The following is a 17412-nucleotide window of genomic DNA, read 5'->3' as shown; positions in this document are numbered from 1 at the left end:
ATACACTTTAACCACTTCAATACAGGGCACTTTCACCCCCTTCCTGCCCAGGCCAATTTTCAGCTTTTAGCGCTGTTGCATTTTGAATGACAATTGCGCGATCAAGCAACACTGTACCTACACCAAATTTGTAACTTTCCCCTCACAAATAGAGCCTTCTTTTGGTGGTATTTGATCACCGCAAGTTTTTTTCTTTTTTGCTAAACATAAAAAAAAAGACTGAAAAGTTTTGAAAAAAAAAAAAAAAAAAGTTGTTTTGTTTGTTAACATTTTGGAAATTAAGTTTTTTTTTTTTTTTTTCCAGCACTGATGAGGCTGCACTGACAGGCATTGATGGGGAGGCATTGATATGCAGCATTGGTGGGCACTGATAGGCGGCACTGGTGGGCACTGATAGGCGGCACTGACGGGCGGCACTGGTGGGCAATAATGGGCACTGGTGGGCAGCACTGATAGATGGCAATGATGGGCACTGGTGGGCAGCACTGATTGGGAGGGCACTGGCAGGCTCCCTGAGCCCTGATTGCCATCCCTGGTAGCCATAGCAGGCATCCCTGGGGTCATGGGTGGGCATCCCTGGTGTTTCTAGTGGGACCCCCCCTCCCCCCGAGGGTCTGCACTGGTAATCAATGATCTGATTACCAGTGCGGAGAGCCGCAGATCGGCTGTCCTTTACTCGTGCCTGTCAGGCTCGTACTGAGGAAAGCCGATCAACGGCTCTTCCTGTGTACTATGTGACCAGCCGTGATTGGACACAGCTGGTCACATGGTAAAGAGCATACGTTAGTAGGCTGTTAGGCTATTTACCGAGATCGGAGATGCGGTGTGTCAGTGTGACACGCCGCATAACCAATCGCCGCTCTGCGCGCCCCCAGGGGTTGCGCAGATCGCATTATCCTGCCGCTGTCATATGACGTCCGGTCAGGATAATGCAACCACTTTCCCGCCGTCAAATCGCGGGCGGGAAGTGGTTAAGCATCTCAATACCAGATGCTTTCACCCTCTTCTGCACAGGCCAATTTTCAGCTTTCGGTTTTATCACACTTACGACAGTCATGTAACACTGTGAACCCAAATTAAATCCTCTTTTTCTTTTAGACAGATAGAGCTTTCCTTTGGTGGTATTTAATCACCACTGTTTTTTTTTTTTTTGCTAAATAGTAAATCTTTCTTCATAATTTTAGGCTAAAGTGTATTCTGTTACATTTCTTTGGTAAACATAGCTCCAAACCATGTATTTTATGCATCACACAACTTAACATCAAAATTTCCCTTTATACCTAATGTTAATTTGTCTGTCGCCCTTCATCCATACTGCTCAAATAGATGGCTATTCCTTTAGCTGTTTAATCTGCATTATTCTCAGTCCCCATGGACTTTTTGGTAACCCTGTTACCCATTGTGGATCCCTGTCCACTTTAACCTTTTATCTAGGGGCTCAGTATAGGCTGAACCGCACCATCGGTTCATATATTTTCTAGCACTCCTGTTGTGCTGGGCATTTTTGAAGGTCTCTTAGCCTTCATTCCCTTACTTAACTTAATGCCCATAATGACTGGCCAGTCTTCTCTCTTGTCTACATGTGCCTATACACTCTTGCCTCTAAGCTACTGTTACAGCAGATGTGTTCTTCATCTAACCTGTTAACAGCACTATTCATCCCTTATCTATAACACTCCGATGGACAGGAAACAGTGACAACATAACCTATAACCACCAATCAATGCAGTTTGATTCAGGAGAGTAAAATAGGTACCCTTTGTCCCGAAAATGCCTTAACGATAAGGAAGTCTGATAACCCAAATGTAAGCAAAAGGCTTACCTCAGCTGGCTGATTATCAGAAATTCCCGGACCGTCTCAAGCTCCTTGTTTCGGATCCTCAGGGTCAACTGTATATTCCCTCCTGGCAAGGCTCGCCATCTGTTCTGGACATTTTATAGATAGGCAACTCCTATCCTCATATTGATTAGTGGTTCCAAATGAATCCTCTATGGAATACTCCCCTCAAAAAACGGACCTAAACAATACCTCATCCATTCACAGGATTGATGGTCCAGCCAGAATACAATATAAATTCCTGGTTTTGGTCTTGGTTCATCACATGACCAACCACTCGTTAATTTTTAATTTTTATTTCACTTTCATCTTATTATATTTTCTTCATTTTCTCTCTACGTATTTTCATGAACTAAAAGACCCATGCCATTTCTGGCCAAAAGGGACCAATACTATGCGGTCTCGCATAGATCAAAATGTGTCTTCTAAGTTACCTTTCTTGACAACTTATGCCCATGCACACGTATAGGTGGTAACCCCCTTTATCAACCTAGCCAAGCCACCCTAGCACAAATGTGCTTCCTCCGATCCTAAAATACACTGCTGTTAATTTTTTTATTTTTTGACCTGTTGGTATACTACATATATGTGAAATGATTAGATTATATACTCCTTGTTATTTTTACTTCAAATAGAATAAAGTCAAATGAATTCTGTATATCAAAATGTCAAGTCCACTCTAGCCATGCCTTAATCCCCTGATTTCTAGGTGCTCCCGACACAGCCCCGATCTGAGGATCAGGGCACTTGAAGCCAATGGTTGGTGTCAGCACCTCCCGCAATCCTGCTCCTCGGGACTACCTTGACTCCCTCTATCTGTGTCGGCGGCCTACGTGGCACGACCGCATAGCCTCCGGGATGCGCCTTAGCCCCGACGCATGCGCACCAAGGCCGGCTATGTCCGAGATCGTGTTATGCGGCATCACGCATCGCCGTTCTGCGCATGCGCGACCCGCTTTATAAGACCGGGGAACGCTCACAGGCATTCAGTCTTTCTCCATCCGAGGGAGAAGATGTGCCTGAAGTTGTATGCTGCCACCACTCCTGTTTCCTGTCTACCTAAACCTCTAACTGTAAGTCCAGCAAGAGACTTTCTTTAAGTCTCTTACTTACCACTATGTAAGTCCTTACCATCACCTGGAGTATTACTAAAAGCAAGCATTTTGCTACAAGCTTGCTCACAATACTCAAACCATGGTCTATTACTTCTTTCTATGTAAACCCCACAAGAGACCATTTTTTAGTCTCTTACTTACTATTATGAAGCCCTATCTCTGACCATTACCTTGGGCTTTGTTTGAAACAACACTATAACTAAACTGCATATGGTTTACTATTCTCTGATATAAGTATAAATCTACCCCGCAGATACCTTTTTGGATTGATCACAGTTACAAAGGTCCTGCACCACAAGGGAACCACATTGGAACCCAGACCAAATGATATTAGTCTACCCAAAGTAAATATACATATGTTGATTACCCATATTAACACATGTAACCTACACCCTTCTTTTACACATACAAAACCTCATCTCGTCCTCCAAACTGGAGGTGTAAATGAACTCTTACTGTAACATTCCTATTTAGAAGCAGCATTAGTTCCTGCAGCTTCCTGGAATCCCGGGTAAGGCAAACATGCATGAAGTGGACAAAAAACATGAATGGAAGACATTAAATACCTAGTATATTGCACGATCTTAAATTGAGTTTATGCAAGATTTATCATCTATATCATTTATTATTTATAGAAATGGTGATATATCCTTGAGAAAGGCCTTGTACGGCCAAAACGCTTCGGATCGCCCATTGGACCTCTCCTCTGATTTTTAGTTCCAAAAAATACATGGCACAACAGAGCAGAATGTCCTACTAAATGTCACCTATTTACTCACTTGTCACCTACCTTCTATACCTTCTTCACCATTCACACAATGGGCCTTCACCCATTCACAAGAATTTCATATGATACTGTAAATATATTTTTATTTTATATCTGAAAATAAACTGCTTGACCAAACTATTATCTATCTTACTCTTGCCCATAAAGTCCCAATTTCTGGCATTAGGCACCAAAAATCACAAACGTTCCAAATTAATAACTACTGCAATAGGGAATAGACACAAAAAGATACACTCCGCATCTTTCCAAAATAACTAAATTAAAGGATCTGTGTTTTTGTTTCCCTCTTGGAATCACAGTTTTGGATACTATTTAATCAAATGCTTTAATTGTAAGAAATGTATATATATTGTGATTTGAAAAGTAGTTCAGTCACGTTGAAGTGATATTGTCTTCTATATGTCTTCCATTCTACGTAGAATTGTCTGTTTACCTATGCTTATAAGTCAGCATGTCCACAGTTTAAGCTAGAAGGCGGAGATACAGGAGTGTACAGCCAATTACTCTGTAAATACTTTTTATCAATCGTTTTTTTACAATGAAAAGTCATTTTGTAATAAAAAAAGCTGCTCTCAGCTATTATTCTCCACCATTGAGTTTGCCTCTTTGGCCAGGATTACCTCCACCTAAGTGTGTGGAGGTTCCAGGTTAAAGGTGATAGCAGGTATGGTTAGTGATCAAAATATTGATCAAAAGAGAGATTGTAAAGGAAGTTTGTACATCCTGTATATTATTGTATTTTATATTTTATATGTATTGCACACTGCACTCATTGTGCACACGGCACTAATAATGTTTTCATTACATGTTTGCATTATTTTCAGTCCTGATTAGAACTAGCCTGCCTATGTTACACGCCTTGCTACCATAAAAGTACAATTGTAATAATGTGATACCTACATAATCATGTGTGTAAAAGCCTTCAATTGCGTCAAAGCAGAACAGTTATTTTGGAAAGATGCGGAGTGTATCTTTTTGTGTCTGTTCCCTACTGCAGTAGTTATTTGGAACCTCTTATCAATATGAGGATGCCTATCTATAAAATGTCCAGAATGTAATTTCTGACTGTTCTCGGCTGCAGTTCATGCAGCCATTGAAAACCACTGTGATAGCTGTGATTGGTCCCAGCTATCACAGTGCAGGGTTGCTGTGATTGGCCCTGTGATCACTGTGATGATCACAGTTGTACTCAATGGCTGTATGAATGACACATGGTACCAGGAAGAACTGCTGCCCAGGACTCGGGTCGATGATGCGCTGTGAGTGTTGGACAAAGTCGTCACAGGATCGCGCTGTAGGGGCAGCCAAAAGGCAGTTCTGGGAGGATGTACAAGCACAGTTAATCTGAATAAATAAATTGTAAAACTTAATGTTCAAATTATGTAGGATTTTGAATTATCCTGTTACATTGTGTTTTTTTTTTCCTTCACAGGACTTCTGTAAAGTACAGCGATACGAAACCATTTCTGATGGTTGAGCTACAGAAAATTAGTGAGGATCTAGGTGATTATTACATTTTACAAGAATTCACTTTGGTTCATCAGTCCAATCGGATAGCTTTTTTTTTTTTTTTTTTCCCTCCAGTATTTAATTTTTCTTTCGTACGCTGACGGAGACAGCTCCATGTCTTCTTAGACCCTTGGGCTTATGCTGCTCTCTCTTCAGGAGTAGGGCTATGCGAAAATAATTTTGTCTACGCCTCTGAGGCAGTCCCAAGGGGTATACCATCACTTCCTGCTATAGGACTTCAGTTTTTTCTGCCTAGTCAGGAGTAAGGACCTAGTTCCCTGCTGGAATCTGTGGTCCTGGCATTTTTTCCTTTTTTAAATTGAATTTTATTTTTTTTTATTTTCCTTTGTTAGGTTCTGTTCCTGTGTGAACTACACTAAACAGCCGGGCTTGGCGACGCACCGGATATCCTAGATCCTTACAGCCTTGCCAGTCTGGTCTGCGAGTGCGACCCAACTATTGGCTCTGCACTAGGTTGGCCGCTACATTGCCGCACTGGACGGGGGCTGGCCAGCGAGTGAAAAACCTTGCGAAGTCGCCTAGCCCTGGTCACGACATTGGTCAGGACCAGAGTCACAGCGTACCTTTTGGCCACAGCACCCCCATTCCAAGATGGTGCAGTGGACCGCCGGGAGTGGTGCCTGCCTAATGCCAAGGTGTGGTGAGTAGTGTCCCCCCTCTTTTCTCTGGGAATTGTGGTCGGGGGCTCTCCCTATGAATGGTAGGCCCCCCCCCTGTGTCCTTCCTCCCCTCATGTTCCCCCCCCCTCTCCCTAGTGGGGTTTCCCCTGCGTTGGTCGTCCTCACCTGCCCCCAGCCCTCTCCCCTAGTTCCTCTTTTGGCGTGCGCAGGTGTTTTTGGTTGGGGCTGAGCTGGAGGGCGATGGGAGTGTCCTGCTGGTGGCCCACTTTTTGGGATTCCTGTACTTATTACACTGAGGCGGGCGGTGTCCCTGGGGGGGCTCCCCCCTGGTGGACTGTTACATCACCTGGGGTCCAGTGAAGTTCCGGGTCCCGCGCGATGCTGCCATTTTGCCATGAATGGTTTTCTTCAGCCGCCGCAGCTGAAGAATTTTTCTTGTAGTTCAGTGCGGCGATGTGTAGGGGGGGCCTCTAGTGTCAGCGCTTCCTCGTCGTCTTTGATCGCAGCGTGGCAGGCTGTTTGGCGCTCTGGATCCAGCTCTGGGTGCATAGTGGTGAGTCTCTGTGGGTATACAGTCCTTCCTTGTATACTATGCTGCGGGTGCGCTGATCCTTGTGGTGCTCCGAGCAGTGTTTGGGGGTGTTTTTATCTATGAAAAAAATATATTTTTTTCTTTTGTGCACAGTGCGGCTCCGAAACATGGAGACCCTGAAATGTGTATCGTCGCCTGACCTATTCCTTGAAGCTGCGGGACCCTCTGGGTCTCAGGATGGTGGCCCTGCAGTCACCTGTACCAAAGGTTCAGATGGCCCTGCAAAGGCAGCCTAGCAAGAAGCGCCCCCCTGTCTTCACCTGTATCCTCTGTCTACTCAGACTCTGAGGTGGATTTGGCCGCCTAAGGACGCAAATCAGTCCACTGGGTCTGCGTCCACGTACCCTGAGTGCTCGAACAGGGAGGAATCCTCCTCTGCAGCTGCGCATGAAAAGGTGCTGGTGGAGGCATTGATTGTGTCATTGCAGGAAACTTTAAAGTTAGAGGACTCAGCTGATGCTGAATCGGCGACGCCGGTGCGGTTTGGCACCAGCAGATCTTCCAACAAAAAATCCTTCCCCTGCGATCCCCAGCCATCCTCCAGGCATCCTCACGCTGTCTCCCCGCTGTGTGCTTGGCCAAAGCCGGAACCTGTCCTCCAGTTCCCTGAGAGTGTTGCTACGCAGGGGGGGTGGAACCGGCGGCAATTTATAAACAAAAAAAAAAAGTTAAATAAATGACATGATACAAAGTTGTTATCCTAACTGATTACACTGTATCAAGTCATTTACCTCAGAATTTCACCTGCTGACTTTTCCAGTGCCCTGCCTGTGCTTTCCAGTTCTTTGTGCCTGGAAAATTAAGAACAACCATGGCGTCCAAAAAGTGTTCTTTTTGCGCAAATGTGCTTTTAGACGAACTGGAAAATAGCGACAGCGAAATGGGAATTACTTGAAGAACTGAGCGATAGTGATTTGTGGGAAAATTCATCATCGGGTACGGAAAGTGGCGATGACATCGACGATTCTGCGACTTAGCTCAGCGATGTGCTGACTTGGTGCTCTATTGACTGCGGTACGGATCAGGCAGTGCCCCCAAGGTTCCCATTTACAGGAGCACCTGGTATGAAAGTTGATGTTGACCATGACAACCCCTTGGCATACCTCCAATTATTTTTGACCGATGAGGTTATTGAAAAATTGTTACCTAGAGACCAATCGGTACAAAAACCAACAATGCGCTACACATCGGAGGTTTGACCGATGCAGAAAGTGGGAACCACTGACCAAAGATGACCTTTGGAAATTTCTGGGCCTAATAATTCTTCAGGGAGTGGTGGGGAAACCCCTGCAGAAGTGGTATTGGACAACCAATACATTACTTGCCACTCCATTCTTTGGCACGGTCGTGTCAGAATACAGATTTTCCCTTTATAATGAAATATCTGCACTTTAAAAATGGAAGAATTTGTTGAAACTACCCATCCTGCACCAAAACTAAAAAAAAAAAAAAAAAATATGGGAAGTATATCAAATGATTCTTCAGAATTTCCAACAGAGCTATGTGCCAAAGAGACATCAGCATAGATGAAAGTCTCATGGCCTGCAAGGGAAGGCTCAGCTGGGTGCAATACATTCCATCAAAGAGGGCACGATTTGTCGTAAAATCCTACATGCTGTGCTAATCCTCAACTGGCTACATTTGGAATTCAGTGATATACACTGGAAAAGGAACAAAATGTTATGAAAAATACAGTAATTATGGAATGGCAACATCTTCCGTTCTTCCACTAATTGAGCCAATTGCTAAATCAGGGGTATTGTGTAACAACGGACAACTTTTATACATCTCCTGAACTTTATGAGGTTCTACTGCACAACAAAACTGATGCCTATGGAATCGTAAGGGCTAACCGGTGTGACATGCCGCCAATGTTTGGCAAAAAGAAGCTGAAGACAGGAGAAATGGTTGCCTGGCAGAAAGGCAAAATGATGGCACTGCGATGGAAGGACAAATAAAGATGTGCCTAATGAGTACAGTGCATAACACCTCCACTGTGTGGTACGCACGAAAGGTGGGAAAGAAGTCATGAAGCCACAAGTAGTGATAGACTACAACAATGCCATGGGAGGTGTTGACAGCCGACCAAGCAATGACATTCTTCCCAGCTATGAGGAAGCAGAAAAAAAAAACTATAAAAAGACCTTCAGACATCTTCATGAGCAATGCTTGTGGAATGCCTACATTCTGTTTAAAAAAAAAGTGACAAGCCTTTGATTCATGCAGACTTTATTTGAAAAGTTGCCAAACAAATTTTTCACCAAACACCATCAATGGCTGTGAACAGATCTGGACGTCGTGCTGTTGGCGTTGTCAACCCGGAACTCCTGACTGGTCGTAACTTCATGGATTACACCCCACCAACCCAACTGAGAAAAAGTCAGCACCCTCAAGGATGTGTGTGGTTTGTTGCTTGAAGAGAGATGACAGTGGAAGGAAAATAAGAAAATAAACCAGATTCTATTGTCCCGATTGTGACGTCGGACTTTGTGCAGTCCCACGTTTAAAAATATTTCATACTCTAGATGTTAAACCTTTTATTACAGTGACTAGCAATATCGCACCCCTTGTTTTTACATATTTCAGTGTTTTTGGTTTATTTTATTGAATAAAATGTTATTATATTATCATTTTATAATTTAGTGTTTCAAACTTTATCATACCCGGGATGTCTACTAGACTCTTGTTTGGACAGATTTAAGTGAATTATTCCAAGAATTACAGGCCTAAAATATAAAACATATTTCTATGCAAAACAATGTACTGCTTTTAGCACAAAAATTCTGGCATAATCAGACTGCCAGGGAGGTTAAAGATCCTGTGGACAAGAGAGCTGAGGCTCTAGTCCATCACCTTTTTCGCCGTGGCAGGTTCAATGTTGAGGCCGGTGTTTGCTATTACCTTGGTATCCCAGACCTTAATGGAATGGGCAAAGTTTTTTTTTTTTTTTTTCAAATTCCTTTTATTGATAACAAAACAGTATACAAAGTACAGTCGTAGCATAACTTGAGCATATCACAAGATACGTCAGAATAAAGTGCATAATCAAGAACCAACATATGGAAAAGACAATGTCAAAAAGATAACGTAACCGTGACAACAGCATCCTAAGCTGAGTGAATAACCCACGTAGAGATCGTCATGAGACAGGAAGCGTGTTAGGAGTGGAGAGGTATGGGTAATTCAATTGGTAACTTTCATGAAAATCGGCAGGGTTACGTTTATGGTGACTGGATCAAAAGTTTTTTATGCTGAGAAAAATTGTATAGAGGGTATAGACAAGTGGAAGGGGGAACGGGAAAAGGAGCAGGGGGACAGGTGAGGTCAGGAGAGGGCAAAGTAAGAAAGTGCAGCAGAGCGGGGCAATGGGAAGAACGCTTGGTATACATATAATAAAGTACAGGCAGATGGCGGGGGGAAAAGGAAGATGCCTCCCGTGCGGGTGACCCTACCCCCCAGTCAGAAAGTAGGCGATCCGGGGGGACCATCCAGAGCCCGGCCCTCATCAGACAGGATAAACGTATTCCAGCGCGCCCATGTTTGGGTGTACTACTCCCTTCTACCCTGCGCAGTGAGCACCAGGTCCTCCAAATCGTTAATCCATTTGACCTTGCGAAGCCAGAGTGAGATCGATGGGGGAGAGGTGTTTTTCCAGCAGAGACTAATGCAGGATTTAGCCACATCAGTGAGGTGCCTGATCACGGAGAGTTTGTACCGCTTAGGGGCCACACCCGTACAATGTAGCAGAAAAAAGGCCTGGATGACCCGGTCCGTCATCAGTTGGGTGATCCTGCGCACCTCCGATCAGAAGCTCCGAAGTGCGGAGCAGTACCAGAAAATGTGGGACAAGGTTCCCCTTTCCCGCTGGCAGCGCCAGCACCGATCTGTTGACTCCGGAAAAATATGACTCAATCTAGCCGGGGAAAAATACCAGTGCATAAGGATCTTGTAGTTGCATTCCTGTATGCTGGTGCAAATAGAGGACCTAAGAGAAAACCTAATGATGTTGCACCGTTCGGGAGCCGTAAACATCCTCTGGAGTTCTCCCTCCCATTTGGAAAGACCCGGGAGGATGAAATCCTCGGGTGGGAGGGAGAGTAGGGCATACAACTGTGACAGAGCATGGGGTAGAACCCCTTGAGTGACAAGAAGTTGTTCCAGGGGAGTCAAGTCCCTTACAAAAAGAGAGGGAGGTCCCAATCCCCGGAGAAAAGGGAGGAGCTGCAACGCCTGCCAGCGGGTCAAGCGAAATTTCCCTGTCAATCGAGATAAGGACAGCCATTCACCTCCTTCGAGAAAGTTAGACACCTGGAACGGGCCCTCTGCCATAAGGTCCGCAAATCTGTCCCTAGAACAACCCGGGGGAAACTTCAGGTTCCCCAGGATCGGGAAAAGCGGGGAATGGTCGTCCAAAATACTGTTGCCCACCAGCACCGATGCACATGTCCCGAGTGTGGGGCCAATCGTGGGGTGGCGCTTGACCTCCGAGGGGAGGTCCCGTATGATCAGAGGAGCCCTCGGCAGAAGGAGCGGAAACAAAGATTCCTCCAAGATCACCCATTGTTTTAGAGCGGCATGACGGGCCCAATCCATCCATCTCGTCAGCATAACCGCTTGATAGTATCGTCGTGGGTCAGGTAATGCCACACGCCTTGTTTCTTAGGCAGGACGAGCAGACGACGAGCAAGCCGAGGCCTCCTCCCAGCCCAGACAAAGCGTGTAAAAATGGATTCGACCTTCCTAAAGGACATAGGGATAAAGACTGGGATGGCTTGGAACAAATATAAGAGTTTCGGTAGAACCAACATCTTTAAGATGTTGCAGCGGCCAAACCACGAGTGGAGACCACGTGACCATTTATCCAGCAATGTACGGATCCCCGAGAGAAGGGGCGGGAAGTTCAATCTATACAAGTCCGCCGGGTTGGGGGAGAGCCAAGTGCCCAGATAGCGCAGACCCTCTACGGCCCATCGGAACGGGAAGTCCTGGGCCAGTAGGTTCCGTAAGGCCAGTGCCAGGGCCACCCCCATTACCTCAGACTTGGAGAAGTTGATTTTCAGATTAGACAGGACTCCAAATGTCTCAAACTGCTTCAGTAGACAGGGTAAGGAAATCAAGGGCTGAGAAAGAGAGAAGAGAAGGTCATTGGCGTAAGCCAAGACATTGTAAATAGAAGTCCCTGTGCGGAACCCGGAGATATTCGGGTTCGAACGGACCTTAGCCAGAAATGGCTCAAGGGAGAGCTCGAAGAGCAAAGGCGAGAGGGGGCAACCCTGACGGTCCCATTAAAGATACGGATCGGGTCCGACAAAACCCTGTTCGCCTTCATCCTCGCCCCCGGGCTGGTGTAGACACTCCGAATCCAGGCCATCATTTGCTGTCTGAGTCCGAAACGCCGAAGAACCGCGAACATATAGGGCCAGCTGACCCTATCGAACGCCTTCTCGGCGTCGGTGCTCAAGAAAATAGAAGGCGTGGAACCGCAACGTGCCAGGTGGATTAAATTGATGACCTTGGTCGTGTTGTCCCTAGCTTCGTGTGTGGGGACAAAACCCACCTGGTCCAAATGGACCAGATCGGTTAGGTGCGATTGGAGGCGGAGGGCCAAGAGTTTCGTAAAAAAACTTCAGGTCAGCGTTGAGCAGCGATATCCGACGGTAGCTTCTGCATGCTAAGGCGTCCTTCCCCTCCTTGGGGATAACAGAGATGTGAGCACTCAACGTTTCTTCGCGGAAAGCACAGATACGACCCACGGCATTAAAGAATTGTAGTAAAGGAGGGATTAGAAGGGTGTGGAGCGTCTGGTAGTAAGATACCGTGAAACCGCCCGGGGGCCTTGCCCTTTTTTGCAGAGGCAATAACCGTGTCCAATTCTTCCCAGGTAAAGGGGGAGTCCAGGGCCTCGCGATCCGGGGAGGAGAGACGCGGCAGGGAAACCTCATCCAGGTAGGAAGATAGGGAGTGCAGGTGGGACTGTGATTGAGGTAGCCCATAGAGACAAGCGTAGAAAGAACCAAAACAACGTGCAATGTCGTTGGGAAGATGAACCTTGGAGCCAGCCGAGTCGACAAAGTAGGGAACATAGGAAGCAACCTGCTGCTCCCGGAGACGTGTGCCAGAACCCTCCCACACTTGTCCCCAGATTCGTAGGAGACCTTCCTACACTGCTGAAGCGCCGCCTTGGCACGATAGCGTAGCAGGTCCACAACCTGGTCCCTGAGATGTGTCAATGCCGCGCCGTCTGCTGGACCAAGGCCGCGTTTATGCCATTCCTCCAGGCGTGCCTCCTCCCCGAGCAAAGCGTTCAGTTTGGCCTCCCTCTCGAGTCGTGCTCCATGCCTGATGAGGACCCCCCGAATAACGGCCTTGTGGGCCTCCCAGATCACCCCCGGATCACTGTCAGGGGTGGAGTTCATCTGAAAGTACGCCTGTAATTGTTGGGTGACATCAGCCAGCACCTCAGGATCCTGGAGAAGGCTCTCATTTAACCGCCAATGCCAGTCCGAGGCCCTGTTCGTGCCACTGAGGCTGACCGTCAAGGTCACTGGGGCGTGATCCGACCATGTTATAGAGCCCATCTCCACCTCCACGACAGATTGAAGAAGGCGGTGGGATAGAAGGAACAGGTCAATGCGAGAATAGACCTGGTGTGAGGTAGAGAAATACGAGTAATCGCGCTCGCCAGCGTGCAGTATGCGCCACACGTCCACCAGTCGAAGGTCATGCAACAGGGTGTGGACCTGGCGGCGCGTGCCGCGGGGACCGACGAAAAGCCTGTAGAGGTATCCACAGATGGATCCAGCGGGAGATTGCAATCCCCCCCAGGAGCAGCTTGTTCTCCGCAAGTCCTGCAAAGAGTTCAACGACCTGCGGAGGAAGGCCTCCTGATGGACATTCTGGACTGTGGCGAGAGTGACCTTAACCTCTCCCAGGAGCCCTTTCAGAAACCTGCCACCTGTCCAGCAAGGTCCAAGGGAGCCGACTTGAGATCAGTTTAGAAACCCCCCAAGATTTGGATTCAGAATTGGGAGCATGATGCGCGCACGGATAGAACCTGTTCTGGAGGAGGGGTAAATTGCCCTCCCTGAAGTGGCTCTCCTGGATGAAGGCGACGTCTGCATGGAGGCGTCGCAGCTCCCTCAGAAGGATGCGCCGCTTCTCGGGCACATTCAGCCCTCTGGCATTGAGCGAGGTCACCCGCACGGGATCCATGAGAAAGGGACTTGGTTGGAGAACCGAGAGGAAAAACTGAGGGGAAGAGAGGACAGAAGCAAGCGTGAAGGTAGAGAGGGGAAGGGGAGTAGAGAATGGACAGGGAGCAGAGACCGGGGCGGGGGAAGGACCCCGCGGGCTCCCGAGGGGGGGGGGAGCAGGGAAAGAGAGGAGGTGGTGACTGTGGAGTAGGGGGTAGAGGGGGACCAGGAAATAGATAAGGGTGGGGAGAGAGAGAAGAGGAGAAGGAGCAAGGATAGGAAAAAAAGGAAGAGGATAAAGTAGAGGGAGGGTGGGTAGGCGGGGGGTGCTAAGAAAAAACCGAGATCTAAGACACCCTGGGATGGGGAATCCCAGGGTGTCTTAGATCTCGGTTTTTTCTTAGCACCCCCCGCCTACCCACCCTCCCTCCCTCTACTTTATCCTCGGAGGGGGACACCGAGAGGGATGGAATCTTGTGCAGGGTTGTGGGCCTAGTGGGGGAAAAGGCCTGAAAATGGAAACGGCTCAGAGAGAGATGAGCCCACGGCACAGAGCTCCCCCTGTACAACAAAAAAAAGTAAAAGGGGGGGGGGGGGGGAGAAGGCAACCCCCCCCTGCCCCCGGTAAAAAAAAGGAAAAAGAAACTAACTGCCAAAAAACGTGATGCAAGAAAACACAAACTGTAGAAATGAGCACAGACTGCCCTGGCCGTCATCCTCCCAGGGTTCCCAGGAGAGGGCAAGGATGAGGGCTGTTGCTGCAGCACAGGGTCACAACCGTAGGGAACCGTGCCTTCCGAGCTCTAGAACAGGGAGGGGGGGTAGGCCCCCACCGGAAGCCACGGCATGCTCCAAACCTTAAAGGCGAGTGGAGACCGCCGGCAAATCAAGCTCATGGGCACAGAACTGCTGATTGGTCGCCTGCCCTGGGTGAACTACATGATTCAGCACTGAGAGTAACACATTGACACTCTCGCCCGCACCACCCCCCCTCCCTCCCCAGGCACCCAGCAGCATAAAAGAATCATACAATCCCCATCCGAACCAACCAAAACCCCCCCCCCTCCGCCACCCACCAACCGTTGCAAACAGTGTCATCAAGGAGGTGCCCGGTGGGCAAAAAAATAAACCGAGCAAACCTTGCTAACAGAAACTCCCCAAACCCCCGTAGCCCGGGCCAGAAGACAAAATGCCACTAGACATAGAGTGCACAGAGTCCTCTTCAGAGATCCTCCCCAGCTGGGGATGGAGCATGATGGCGGGCACCTATGGACGGCATGGCGTCCATAGGCAGTGTAGTAGATAGCACATAGACTGGATTCCCAGGGGAGGAAGTGGACACAACACTCAGGGGTCATTCACAAAATTCCGGGGGCAGGGGAAGGCCGGAAGACCCAAGGCCGCCGGCTGTGCAGGGTGACGCCATAGTCCCAGGCCCCACAGGAGACCGGCAGGGGGGGGGGGCGCAGGCACCGCGGGCCAAGCAGGGGGCAAGTTCTCACCTCAGGGTCAGGAGCAGCAGAACAGTCAGAGGGCCCATCAGTCTTCTCTCACCGCCGGTTCAGTGAGCAGGCGGTGACCTGGGAGTGCGAGGCGGGAGGTTCCGCTCCCGGCCGGGTGTGGAAGGGCCCCTACGGCCCGGGGCCTGGAGATGCTGAAGCCAGTTGGGGACCTCAATCGGTGGGATCTCCAAGAAGGTGAAGAGGGCCGGGAGATCATCCGGATGGCGTACTGGAAACGAGGAGGACCCTTTACGGACAGTCAAGGAGAAGGGGAAGCCCCACCGGTATGTGCAGCCCAGCTGCTGGATCCGCTCCAATAAGGGTCGCAGCAAAGCCGGGAGAAGTCGGGTAAAATCCGGATTCTAGCCCCATCAAAATCCACCTCTACGGCTTCCCATGCTTGCCTGACGATGGTGTCCTTATGTGTATATCGGTGGAGCCAGCAGATGACATCACGCGGCCGATCCGCATCGGGGGACAGCGGCCCCAGGGCTCTATGCACCCTGTCGAACTCCAGGGAAGCAGACGGTATGTCCGGGGCCAGGCGGTGACAAATAGCTTGGACCGTGTGCTGCATCGATTCTTGGTCCGTGGCCTCTGGGATCCCACGCAGCCGCAGGTTGTTTCTGCGGCTGCGATCCTTCATCTCTTCCAGGCGCAGCTGCAGTTCGGTGAAATGGATCTCCTGAGCACTCCGGGCAGATTCCAGCTGAGCGACCCTCTCCTCCAGTGAAAGAACCGACGATTCACCCATAGTCACTCTGTCGGTAAGGAGCTGTACATCTGAGCGGACCGCTTGGATGTCTCTCGCATGGGCCTCCTCCAGACGCAGGGCCAAGGCCTCGAAGTCCCTCTTCGTGGGTAAGGCCTGAATCAGAGCCCGGAGAGGCTAGCAGGGACGGAGCCCGTGGGGTGAGCTGCAGGAGTCGGGGATTGTGACCCCAAGTCAAACAGTGGAGGCGCGGTTGGGGACACCGGAGCAGACGCCATGGATGCTGAGTTAGCCGCACGTGTCCGGGTCTGTCCCGCGCGGGCTGAGGAGGAGCGGGTCCCGAAAAAGTAACGGTGCAGTTCAGAGCCGGGCGATGTGCGGATGGGTTTCCTGGGTCCTCTCCTGCGGCTGGTGCTCATTCCGGGGCAGCGATGGGCAGTTAGAGCGTGGTGGACAGGGAAAGGTGGCCGGAGCTCATGAAGTGTGCGTCCTCACTCCATGTTCAGGACACGCCCCCCGCAAAATTTTACGCCAGGATCTGGAAGGGGGCAACATGTGGTCCCTTTTTCTTGGCTCACAAGCAGCCCTTTCGTCCGACTGGATCGCAGGAAAAGGGTGCGAGATCCACCCATTACTTTGAGGGCGGCTCCAAGAGACCCTGGAATGGCAAGTCAAAAGCGGGCACTACTGCTTCCGCAGACAAACCTTCCCCAGCCTAAAGGGGCGCCCTCACCCGCACCCGGGGTCAGGGGAGGTCTTGACTTCTTTCCGGACCCGTGGACCTTGCTCATTCAGGACAAATGGGTCCATGAGTTGGTTCAATTCGGCTACAAGATCGAGTTTCGGTCCTTGCCTCCGGCAAGGTTCTTTCCTTCCAACTTGTGCCTGTCTCACGATCTGCTTCAGGGCCTACACAAGGCAGTGCATGACCTGTTCGCACAAGGAGTCATTGTGCCTGTAACGCATCAACCGGCACCCCGACCGGGCACCTCCGTTGACGGATGCTCCTAGTGCTTCCCGAGGGCTCCAAGTACTCCACCAGACACCGTAACCACTTCAGATCACACAAACCGCCGTAGCTTAGTTGGGGTCTTGCCGTCCCCTACCCACCCTAGACCTACGACAAGGCTCCAGGCTCCAGTGGGTGAACCTCTCTTTCCCCAGAGAGTGCAGCAGGAACAAGAACAAGCTCTTACAAGAGCTTAGTGATTATCCAAGGGAGTGTGAGGGACATAGCAATCACTTGTAGCATATTCCCCCAAGAGAGACAGGACTCTAGATTGAGGGAATAGTAGAACTCAACTTTATTGAACAAGAAACAGACTTTTATACAGTTTTCCCCCACAAGGTTACCGCCCAGGTGGACCTTGTTGAAAACAGGCCCTGACATTCACAATCCAATGAAAACAGAGTTTTACACTCCCATACAGTGTACACAAAAGATATATATACACTGTGGGACAATCCCACCTCCCCCTTAGCAGACAATCCACATACACATATACATCCCATAATAAGCTTATC

The 17412-nt window shown here is 49.0% G+C and overlaps 1 protein-coding gene across 1 annotated transcript in view; it reads left to right on the top strand.

Moving 5' to 3' along the window:
- Nucleotides 1-17412, top strand: part of PWWP3A (PWWP domain containing 3A, DNA repair factor) — a gene marked incomplete at its 3' end in the record, with an annotated part of 223337 nt that overhangs the window by 52427 nt on the left and 153498 nt on the right. Inside the window, exon 4 of the mRNA XM_082248367.1 lies at nucleotides 5172-5242. Within this exon, the coding sequence (XP_082104493.1) occupies nucleotides 5172-5242 (71 nt within the window). The remainder of the gene's footprint in view (nucleotides 1-5171; nucleotides 5243-17412) is intronic.

The sequence above is a fragment of the Pelophylax lessonae genome, assembly GCF_965119305.1.
Source record: "Pelophylax lessonae genome assembly, chromosome: 1".
Taxonomy (NCBI): domain Eukaryota; kingdom Metazoa; phylum Chordata; class Amphibia; order Anura; family Ranidae; genus Pelophylax; species Pelophylax lessonae.
This window is presented reverse-complemented; position numbering and strand designations above follow the sequence as displayed.